Below are 12,179 nucleotides of genomic sequence, written 5' to 3'. Positions count from 1 at the left end.
AAAAACAGCATATTTCTTAATATCCTGATAGAGTGTTAAGGTTTGCCATATATATTTTTTATATTCACTATATTTCTTTAAAAACTAGCCACTTGAGCAGCTAGCCACCTGAAAGAGTTATGAATAAAAAAAGTATGTAATGAATCTAATGCGTCTAGCTAGTTCATTTCATAAAAATATATAATTTTCTAATTAAACATTTCATGATTTAAATCAATCAGATTAAAAAGTAGGAAAAAAATTAAGAAGTGTGTTTATTGCTTTTCAGTCACTTGATTTGCTACTTAGTGACAGAAAGATTGAATATCTGTACCAAATGGCAACGAACTGGTGCATAAGTGTTTTATTTGAGGCAGTGGCAACACATTGCTTTTAAATACCTCATTTTGTGGATTAAAATTGAAAGATAAATATCCTACATTTGACTGAATGGCAGTTTGACAGGTTGGAGATAAAAAATGTGTCATTTCAAACAGTATTGCCAATTCTTACTTTCAAGTTGAAAGTTTCAAATTTCTTGCTTGAATTTGTAACAAAAGTCCATTAAATTCATACAAAATAAGAAATAAATTTTAAAAAAAAAAATGTGAAGTTCAGAATTTGGGCTTTGATTTGCTCATGTTTGGGTTGAAGACTGCTGGTATTAAAAATTTGGTATCTCTAGGTGCCATCATTTTCCCACAATGCGAGAAGCATACATACATGGTCTTATAATACATTACGATAACTTCTGGTGACAATGGTTTCAAAAGTAATATGGGCAAAAGTGAGTTTTGAGACTAATAGCACCTCTGGTGCCAACAGTTTTTTTGAATATCACTTATATAAACAGGCAGCAAGTTTCTGTTTTCTTGTATCTACTTGCAATAACTGAGATTTGAAATTGTCATATCATAATAATGTAGATTTTCTAGTTTATAGTGTAGCACATTTCTCAGTTACTTAATATTCTTTCCAAACGGCCAGCAATATTATTTTTTGTTATATTAAGGGTTCTTTTCTCTTTCTGTAAATCATCCCCCTTTTAAAAGAATTGTTTTCATCGACCCCCTGACATTTTTGTATATAATATCCAGCATACAGCATCATCACAGTACAAATACACTGGTGTGCAAAAATTAAGGACGAGACGGTTTTTTCAATATAACTTTGTACAAAAGCTTTCCAAATCAACACATTTAATACCGTAAGATCCTCAATACGTAAGGACATGAGTAATGTAAGCAACACTTACTAAAAGAGAAATCAGAGGGATAAAAAGAAGCTTTATTGAAAAAGTAGCATGGAACGCAATGCGACTGAAGGCCGAAACATCCGTGTGATGGGTGTCCAGCAAGAAACATCCGGTCTTTAATAGGGGATATGATCTCCCCTGACTGCTAGGTAGGTTTCACAGCGTCTGCCTATGCTGAGAATGAGGGTGTCAATGAGTTGTTGAGGCATTGCTGCCCATTCGTCTCGCAGCGCCAGTCGAAGCTCCGGAATCGTTACTGGTGGTAAGGTACGAGCTGCCAAGCGTCTGCCTAGAAAATCCCATACATGCTCGATGGGATTGAGATCCGGAGATCGTGCCGGCTAATCCATACGTTCAATATCCTCACTCTCTAAGAGCTGTTCGGCATCTACTGTGCGATGACATGGTGCATTGTCGTCCATGAAAAGGAACTGCGGACCCATAACGCCTCTAAAAAGACGCACATATGGAAGAAGAATCTCGTTACAATAACGGGTCCCGTTGACTGAACCTGCGTCGAAGATGTGAAGGTTTGTACGACTACCAAGCATGATGCCTCCCCAAACGAGAACACCGCCACCTCCATACATGTCCCTTTCAATGATGTTCGAGGGATGATTGCGGCTTCCCCACTCTCTCCAGATGAGTATGTGATGAGAATCGCTACTCAAACTGAATCTGCTCTCATCTGTAAAGAGTACTCGTCCCCATTCATTGTCTCTCCAATTCCGGTGTTCCCGGCACCACAGAGAACACCTTCTCCGATGGGCAGGCGTTAGAGGTACACACCGTACAGGGCGTCGTGCAAACAGACCATGGTAAAACGCAATATCGGTCGTCCAGTCGCCTGTGTCGTGTGTCTAGCGATTTTTCCCGCCTGTTTCTTCTGGCCTGTAAGGCAATATACCGGTCATCTGCGGGTGTGGTTCCTCGTGGACGACCACTACTAAACCCCCAGATAGCTGTTCCTGTAGTTTGAAATTGTCTCCAGTCGTGAAACGATGCTGTGAGCAATTCCGAACTCTGCTGCTACACTTATCACACTGCGGCCTTCCTTGAACTTCCCAATGATTCGACCTCGGGTAAAAGCATCCAGATGTCGTCTAACAGATTGATTATTCACCATTTCTCGCTGAGGCAGCAACTCGGTGTGATTTTAACTGCTATACGGCGTGCAATCTCTTTGACAGAAATACTGATCTTACACCGACAACATGCTTTATACTATTCAGACACTCCCCCATTACGTCTACCTGCATATCTGCGCATGTGCTACCGTACATCACCTTACTTAATCTTCTGATTGGTCTTTCTGTCCGCTCTGCCTCTTCGTTCAGCTGATATGCTAATTTTTCGACTTCGTCCTTAATTTTTGCACACCAGTGTAAATACACATTAATAACTTAAGATAACAATTAGACTACGAATATAAAAGAAGTATTGGAAAAAATGTTTTATGCTTTTTAATTTTATAAATGTAAAAAATAAATAAATATAATTAAAAAAAAAAAAAAAAGAAACAAAGTCATTGATTCTAATTGCACTAAAGTTCGATTCTAATTATTTTCATAACTCACTTGATGTATTGATGAAATATTTTTTAATAATATAAAAATTGTTTAGTTTAATTCTTAAATCACCTCGTTAAAAATATTCAGTGTTTCCTAGTTTCTGCAGCAAATTTTGACTTAAGACAGCCTCCACTACGAAAGAAGAGGAAAAAATTAATAATGTTAATTCAGTAACAACCTCTGTTTTGGGATATATCTTTCAGATGACTTTTTAATTCGAAAACTTAATGTCCCTATGTGGTTTGAAGACTTGTCCTTGAATACCCTGCTTCAGTGCAATCAGTTCTTTTTTCATAATACCAAGATTAGATACATGGCATTTTGCCACAGTAGTTTCCACAACAGATGTGGTAACACAGTGTAAAGGTTTCTTCTGTGATGGGAAAGAAAAAGAACAGGATTTAGATAGTGGACTTCTTGTTAATATAAGGGTACACTTACATATTGAAGAAGTCATTTAACCTGAACTTGACAAGTTTCAAGGCCTGAAATCAGTAAAACAATAAATAATGTTCGGGTTTATTAAACAATTAATTATATTAATAATTTTATTTTTTGGGGGATCATGTATATATCAATGGGATCTGATGAATTTGCAGTGCATATTTGGCTGTCCACATCCTTTAAAATTTCAATAACCACCCAGTGGGTTAATACTTACCTCGTTGGGAACGTATGTTGCAAAGAATTAGTTTGTATAATGTTACATGACATCTCTCATTTGTATGCAATCTTAAGTAGTATTTCATCACTGCATGTAATGTTAAGTATTATTTTTATTCCCTTTTTGCTTTGTTTTGTTAAAAAAACCATTGTTCCTTTAATTTGCTTATGTGTTTCATTTTTGTTTCTAATTGAATATATAATATTTATTGTTATTCAGCATCCAGATGCAGATAGTCTTTATGTCTCCAAAGTGGACTTAGGAGATTCTTCCAGGCCTAGAACTGTTGTTAGTGGATTAGCAAAACTTATTCCTCAAGAAGAGCTGGAAAATAGACTCGTTGTAGCTTTATGCAATTTAAAACCAGCCAAAATGCGTGGAATTGAATCGCAAGCTATGATATTGTGTGCATCACGGTAAATACTTTATAATTTTATTCATTCACATGCTATAAGTGAATAAAATTGAAGACTTTAATAATATTAATTTTATATATGTATGTGTTAGATAAATTTTGCAAAAGTAATCAATCTATTATGAGTTTATTATTCATATATTTGTATTAATCGCAACATGTTGATTTTCATTATTCTAGACAATAAAGACCGTTAGTTTTTTTTATTTGAACGAATTAATGAGCATATATATACATTAGAGATTTAAAATTTTAGGTAGGTTATGTGGCATGCATGTATATATTAATGGATAAATTAGTAAACCGAGTTATTATAAGTATTTAATAAATGTGTATTAAGAAACAAAATATATTTATATATATAGTGGAATAGTATATATATTTATTGTCACATATAAAACAATTTTTTCACCTTGTACTGATTATTATTGATTAATATTAACAACCATCTTTCTATGGAGAATGGTTTTTCTCAGTATCACTCACTAGTTTTACAAAGTTGACTTGTAATCAGGGCTGTGAGTTGGTAGGGAAAATGACTGACTCCAGCCCTCTCATATATACGTATATGTAAACATATACGCATAGGATACAGCTTATTTTTTTAGTATAAAAGAAGTCAGAGATGCTACAAAAAATATATATTAATTAGCATTTATTATGATATGGAAAAACTGACATTAGTTATTTCTAAGAAACAGTACAGCTTTGGTAAGATCTTTGTTGGAGGGCCATAGATCCGATTTGATAAACTTCAGAGCTGAGAAAAGTCTTTCCACACTAACTTGAATAGGAGGAAGAGCTGTTACTATTAGGGCTATTTCTTTTAACTTTTCAGGATACATTTTTATAAGTTCTAAAAGAGATGTCTTGCAAGCACAATCATATTTCTCTATTTCTTCAAAGGCCATGTGGAAATCTTGTTTCTATTTTTTCATTTTTATATCTAAAGGCTCTTGGTTCTTTATTTTCATTCGCTTTGCCTTAACCTTTTCGATATTATCCAAAAATATTTATGAAAATCTAATTCATCTTTGGAAGAGGATGATAGAGACTCAGTTGCAATGTCTGCAGTTTGACGTCCTGATTCGAATTCTCCAATTGTTCTGAGAATAATTTCATTCTTAATGAAAGTTCATAGATGGCTCTCTTTGCTTTTTTAATTTGTTCGTCATCCACAAATGTTTCGGATCTACATATATTGAACGTAGCAAGATCTCATTGTCTAGCAAACTAGTTTTCTTTTCTTAATTGAAGAAATGATTCCTTCTGCAATAAACCCTCCATTTTAGAAAGAACAAACATCACATTCTTCCATTCTCACCTCCTGTCAGTTCTTCAGATTGCAGCTATATATGCTAGAAAAAAAGAGTTTCCAATTGTGCAAGGTCATTTCACAGTCTTTCTGTTAGCGAAATATTAGGGTTATCTACATCTTCTAAAAAAGTTCTTAATTCTAACAATCCCTTTATCATCAAATATGTACTTCTCCATTTCGTTGCTCCTTTTCCTGCTCACTTTCTAAGAATGACATCAATTTTGGGAGTTCTTGCTGCTTACGTAAATTCACCAATGAGATTAGTAACTAAATGAATCAGTTTAATCAATAATGGCAAATATCACGTCCATCCTGCTCCCTTATATTTATTTATTAATATGTCAATAAAACAGAAAATAACTATTTATTAATGTATATTGTTCATGAATAAAAATAATAACTCAGCTTGTCATTAATTTTTTTTCAATCCATATAAATTTCATTTCAAATTCAAACTGTCCAATGAAAACTGGAGTCGAAGTCGACCTGTTTTTAGTGACTCCAGCTCCAACTCCTTTTACTCCAAAATCTGCCTGACTCCAGAGTCCTGCTTGTAATATCATAATTAAATTCAGCATAGAGCCATGAGCATTTCCATATTTCCTGCATCACCAACAGTGTTGTGGTCTCTTCTGTTTATTCACCGTCTTTGAAAATTTGTTCATTCAACTGTTCAACCAAAATGAAAAATCTTGTCATTAGGGCAGGCAAACGAATCGATCATGATCCACTTGCAGCTGCTATTTACAGTCAGTTCTGAAGGCTAAATCATGAATGTTCTCATCTGATACCATATTACCTTTATGAAACTCCAAATGGTATAAATACTTTATGATGATTGTGATTGAAACCTTCTGCGAGGACATCTGAAGGCTTGCAAATGCTGTTAGAATGTTGATTAAACATAATGTTGCATTTTTTTTTTTTTTTTTTTTTTTTTTTTTTGTTGGGTGGGGAAGAGGGAGGAAGAGAAGAGAAAAAAGAATAAACACCAGTTTCAGATGATGTTTTTTATTGAATTTACTTCTTGCACCATGATTCTCAAACAGAAAGGCAGAGAGATCTTGTCACCATTCACATGGGCATTGCACTAATGTTCCACCCACTGATGCTGTGATGTTCCTTAAATCAAATTAACTAACTATCAATGTATGAGAAAAATTTTAATTTTCTTCCATTTTGATATTCTGCTGTTTTATTTCATATAACTCTTATTAATGGCCATATTTTTACTGTACTGTGTTAAATTATCTGAAAAGCAAAAATTCAATTCTAAGCACTGTAACAAAAAGTTCAAATGTTCTGAATATCTTTGTTTATCCTGGATTCTCAGAACAGTTGGCAGTTGAAGAGTAAAATTCATTATCCTCTCATTGTGCAGAAATTCAGGGAAGTTTTTGCGTTTGATGTACTTCCTTCCCGCTTTTGGTAATTTTTACTTTTTCCCTAATTGACAGTGCATTATTTTGATTAGAATGTTTTTGCTATTAAAAGTGCTTGCATTACTTTGGCATATCAAGTTTTATATCTAGTTTCTTGCTATTTATGAACTATCCATTCTATTTTATGATATTCTAGTATTTTTACTCCTTTTTTATATTAAATGTAGTTACTCAATTACTGTTGCTGCTTTAATTAACTTGTTCATATTATTCTACATTATTTTTATTATAATATTTTTTTCTAAAAAAAAAATTCCATTTATATGTTTTTTAAGTGAGGAACCAAGAGAAGTGGAACTTTTATGCCCACCAAACAACAGTAAACCAGGAGATCGAGTATTTGTGGAAGGTTATGAAAATTCTCAGCCTGATGATCAACTTAATCCTAAGAAAAAAATATGGGAAACACTGCAGGTAAATTTATCTTGATAGCAAAAATATTTGTTGTAAGAAATGATCTGATAAATAACAAGCATAAATATGATAAATGCAAGTTTTTTAAACCTCTTTAATTTAATTAAAAAAAGATTTTAAATCTCTCTTTAAATTGAGAAATGTGTATGTGTAGAAACACTGAAAGCAAATCATTGCAGCAATATTAAAATATTGGATGCACTGTTTGTATCAAAAGCAGAAAGTTATTTTCTGTTAAGGAATATGTTTGCAATTTAGGTAGCAAAAAATGCTTTCATTTTATATATCCCCCATTCTTCCTAATCTAATGCTTATCATAGTTTCAAGTGAATTCTTGTTTTCTTCTAGGCTGATTTACGGACTTCTAACAACTGTATTGCAGAATGGCAAGGGAATGCATTATTAACATCAGCAGGAACAGTTAGAAGCTCATCGATGAAAGGAGCACCTATTAAATAATTTTACTTCTAAAAATAAATTATGTAAAGGCTTGCTTTGTATTGTGATAAAAATAGATTACATGTAACACAGAAATTCAGTATGTTACAATTAGTACAGAAGGGTACAACTTTCAGTGATATATTTATTTATTTTCTTAAAAGGACACTTGCTGAATGCTTCACTCTGAGCTTTAATGTTTTATTATTTTATTGACCAAAGTCTTTTCAGTTTTGCTAATGCTCATGATGATAACTTTCTGTTCCAGCACAATCGTTTTCCCATGCTCTTAACTATGAAAAAAATAATTAAACTGTTTCATCTGTTATCTGTATCAATTAAATGCAGATATGGCTTAAATATATCTACATGTAAATAAGTTTTAATTTTAAGACATAAATAAAGTATGAAGACTAAAAATCATTACGACCAGACATTCTTATTTATATTTAATCTGAACATTTATTGGATTAACTATTTATAATTCTTGTATTATTCTGTGCATAAAAATAAAGTTAGATTACAAAGAAAAATTCTAAATATTTTTGTTAGTGATAGTTCAAATTTTAATAAATTTCTAATACTACCGATTTATCACCGATTGAATTTAATTGTTTTGTTAATACGCAAATAGAGTTCTTTAGTCTTTTTTTTTTTCTCTCCCTTCACTGAAAAGTTAAACCATTAAAGAAACCGATCTCACAAAAAAAAAAAAAAAAAAAGTGCAATTAATGAAGTTTATTGGGAAATGAGTAATTTAGTTAGCATACTTTTTAGCATGCGACTATATGCAAGACTTCCAGAATATATATAAATTATTAAATTTTTATATAATCTTATACTTTTAATTTCTTGATTTTTAACAACTGGGTAGGCGTCAAGTATTGTTAAAATGCATGTGCATCTGTTTACATTTTTCATTTAACACACAGCTTTTTACTTATTTATTTAAAATTTAAGAAATGCACTATATATAATTAAACTTTTGGCAGATAAACTTGCATAATTAACTTTCAGTTAATAATAATAATCAGAGTAGTAATGTAACAAAATATTATTGTTCTATGTATAAAATTAATATTACACTTAACATACTAGATTCATTTTTTATAATAAATGTACAAAGTGTTTAAAAAATGTGCAAACATGATTAAAAGCAATTTGTTTATTAATTTACTTGTAAATAAATTTTACCATTTAAATTAAAAAAGACAAATTAAAATTTTTTTAAACCACACCAAGTTCAAACTGATCACTATTCTGGTTCAAGCACTGCTGAAAGCATTGACCCATTGGAAATGTAAGCATCTGAATAATTTTGTTTGGTATACAAAAACTTTAAAAAAAAAATAATAATAATAATAATAATAATAATAATAATGGGTACTTTCAATTTATTATCTTTGGATGATTTTATATCATAAACCTCATCTTTGATGTGTACACTTCTAAAAATTCTAAATATTTTTGTTAACTTTTGGATCGGTGCATCTTTTTTAGATACATATGGAACAGCAGTTATGCATTTAAATGGTAGTTTGTTTTTAAGATTTTTTTAAAGAAATATTTTTAATAACAGTCTTTTATACTAAGTGACAGTAAATCTGGTAATTGAATAAAGACGATCATTTTGCCTAGAGGTTTAAAAACAGTGTTTGGCATGAGGTCTGGTTTAGGGGATACATTTAATGCTGGCCCTTGATTAATCAAGCCATTCAGTACATTTTCATGAAAAATAAGCCCTGTACATTGCGAAGATAGTCAAAATATGTTTCTTCGATTATCCAGACAACTGGAACTAATATTGGATACTATTTGTAGACAGTGGAAATAAACTCCCTGTGTACTTTTTATTAGTGCTGTAAAATTAATATGTATTTATGCCTTTAGATTAACTGGGGCTACAACCCTTTCTAGAAAGGTAAGTGGTTCCCCCCCTTTTCTGTCCAGGCCAAGTATGCGTTATGATGTGAAAGAGAAAATACATTTATTTTATTATAATAAAAGCTTATTTATTTTTAAAAAATTCCATAAAAGTAAAATACAAAACGTTTTTGACAAAAGGAAATTTAATCATCTCAACACATTTAATTAAAATAAAACACTGAAACTTTATTCATATCAGCCATGAAACCAAATATATAAACTTGTATATATCAATATGTAAATTTATATAGTGATAAAAATATCTTCCCCCCTCCCAAATGCATAATTATTATGACTATACAATACAGTCAAAAGTCTTTAATTAATATTTATTTGTTTACTTTATTAAACATTTCTTTCAACGCGCGCATGCATAAAGCATACATTACGCATAGTCGAAATTAGAAAATTGCAACCAGAAAACTATTTCATGTGTATTCGCGATATTTATAATGATGAGGAATTTGATTTAAATCATATCAGAGTACATCGAGATGAAATACTACATTTAGTAAGGAATTATAAGCCAAATAAAATAAAAACATCTGCCCTGAAGATAAGGATAATGCTGACAGATCAACTTCCAGTTCATTGTGCGGCATGACGTCCCCACCCCTTCCCGCAGAGCAGCAGCGTGAAATTGATAAACAGATTTTGGAATGGTTAGAGAATCAAAGGATATGCCTTTATCCATTTTTTGCAGCAATTCTACTTTTTGTTTGATGGACATTGAAACACGATTTCGCTTTGTAGATCCTTTGACAGCTCATGATGATTCTTTTTGACATAATCGAAAGTTCAAGCTTACTTTTATAAAATTGCTCTAACAGTCTGCAAAAAATAATAAGCCGGGTCCAATTAGAAGATTAAGGAACAATGCAATTTGCAACATTAACTGAAATAGATAATTTTAGCTTAGCTTATACCGTCCGTTATACATTAACCGCACATGTGTAAAGGTATTATGTGCATGCTTTAACGCATATGCGCATGCGTAAACGCATTAGAGCTTGTAGCTTTTCAGGTCCGGATTATGGATCATTCCGGATTAAAGACTTTTGACTGTATTAGTGTACGTTTCCTAACTCTTAATAAGCTTTTATTATGCAACACAATTTTTATTATTTAATTTTCTGAAGTTATATTCAGAGGTAGAATTCAGGTGCTCGTACCAGTTATGCAAAACTGCTTTTTAAAATGGTTTTCGTTTGGCAAACAGATTAAAATTGAACTACAATATATATATTCTGACAATACATTACTATTTAATAACTAATGTTATTGCTTATTAGGCAATAAAATGGTTCTTGAAATTATGAATCGGTTATACTGAAAATACTACATGGATATTAATGAAACTGATTGCAGATTCGTTAAACAGTTTGTAAAACAATCAAGTGACTGCTCGGCTTACTCTAGAATAGTGGTCTCAAACTGCATGCAAGCCCCAAATGTCGAACTGCATGCAAGTCCCACATGTCTGCATGTAGAATGTAAAAGCGGCTGATGGGTCACAGTTTTTTTTAATAAAATGCAAGTGACATATATATATATATTGAACCAACCAAATCAGCAGACAAGAAGTTATGTAGGGTTCTAAATGACTGGTATTCAGATAATGTAGATCTATGAACCACATGTTACAAAGGTTTACTTTATCTCCATCTGTATAGCACTGTAATATAAAATGTGCATGTGTCGCCAATTAGTTACTGAGTGAAAGAAAGTATACATTAGAAGTAGCAACTGAACAGATAGAATCAGAGACATCAAAAATACTAAAATGGCAACAACTATTGGCTGGCAAAATAAATTTAATGATTATACTGATATGGGGTACCCCAGTCAAGTGGCCCAGCATACAAACATATGGTAATATACTATAGGGGCCCTCTTTTTTTCTCAGCATCAGTCATGCACATAAGCTCTATCTATATCAAAAATTATAAATACTATATTTATAACAAAAACAGTATTAAAATGCATTTGGGGGCTGCACGAAGCCTGCCAGTTTCAGGCTACTGCTGTAGAAGACATAATTTTTCATAATTTGTAAAACTAATGCATGTGCACAAATTAAGGTCCTCACCAATAAAAAAAAAATATTTATTTATATGAAAGTAACTATATATATATCATAAATTGACATTTGACTTAAAAATTTCAAATCTAAATAAATTTGATGCAATACAATTTCAAAACAAAGCTGTTTAATATAGTACAAAAATCTTTCTTATGTTAATTACCTTAGTTTTAATTATTACTTTGTAAATAAGTTTAAAAAAATCACTTAAATGTAAAAATTTTAGTTATGAAGTCTTGGAGGATATGGTTCAAGGTTAAACATAAATGCTAATACTGTCTGTCTATGAAAAGAACAGCTCCCATCACAAAGGGTGGCGGTTGCTATAGCAACTGGTCGAGTACATAAAAGTAGGGCCAAACCAAAGAATGCTTTATTATTTTGTTTTTGGCAACTGTTTGCTGCAGGAAAAAGAGCTTATCAATCATCTTCAAGACACCCCTATGGAAAATGGGTCAAGACTCGTTTCTACGGCAAAAGACAGCTGCAGACAAACTCACGAGAGCTTTTCTTATGATAGGCAGACTGTATTAGCACAGTTCTAAATAATTATGCAGGCAATATAATACGACTTAATTTTATAAAAAAGAATAAATTTTTAAGGGAATGTTTGAATGTGCGATACCAGAGAAAAGTAACTCACATCACAGTTAACTTTAAAATTGTCTGCATTT

General features: G+C 31.8%; 1 protein-coding gene across 3 annotated transcripts in view; it reads left to right on the top strand.

Annotated features, from left to right (window-relative positions):
- Nucleotides 1–7,919, top strand: part of TyrRS (Tyrosyl-tRNA synthetase) — a 109,326-nt gene extending 101,407 nt beyond the window's left edge. For all 3 annotated transcript variants that reach the window (XM_035351894.2, XM_035351896.2, XM_035351895.2), the window contains exons 12-14: nt 3,689–3,885; nt 6,920–7,058; nt 7,407–7,919. In XM_035351894.2, coding sequence (XP_035207785.1) covers nt 3,689–3,885; nt 6,920–7,058; nt 7,407–7,517 — 447 coding nt within the window. In that variant the 3' untranslated portion in view covers nt 7,518–7,919. The remainder of the gene's footprint in view (nt 1–3,688; nt 3,886–6,919; nt 7,059–7,406) is intronic.
- Nucleotides 7,920–12,179: the final 4,260 nt, after the last annotated feature.

Source organism: Stegodyphus dumicola, chromosome 12, assembly GCF_044657685.1.
Source record: "Stegodyphus dumicola isolate Sdum_Otavi_A_Nest chromosome 12, ASM4465768v1".
Lineage (NCBI taxonomy): Eukaryota > Metazoa > Arthropoda > Arachnida > Araneae > Eresidae > Stegodyphus > Stegodyphus dumicola.
This window is presented reverse-complemented; position numbering and strand designations above follow the sequence as displayed.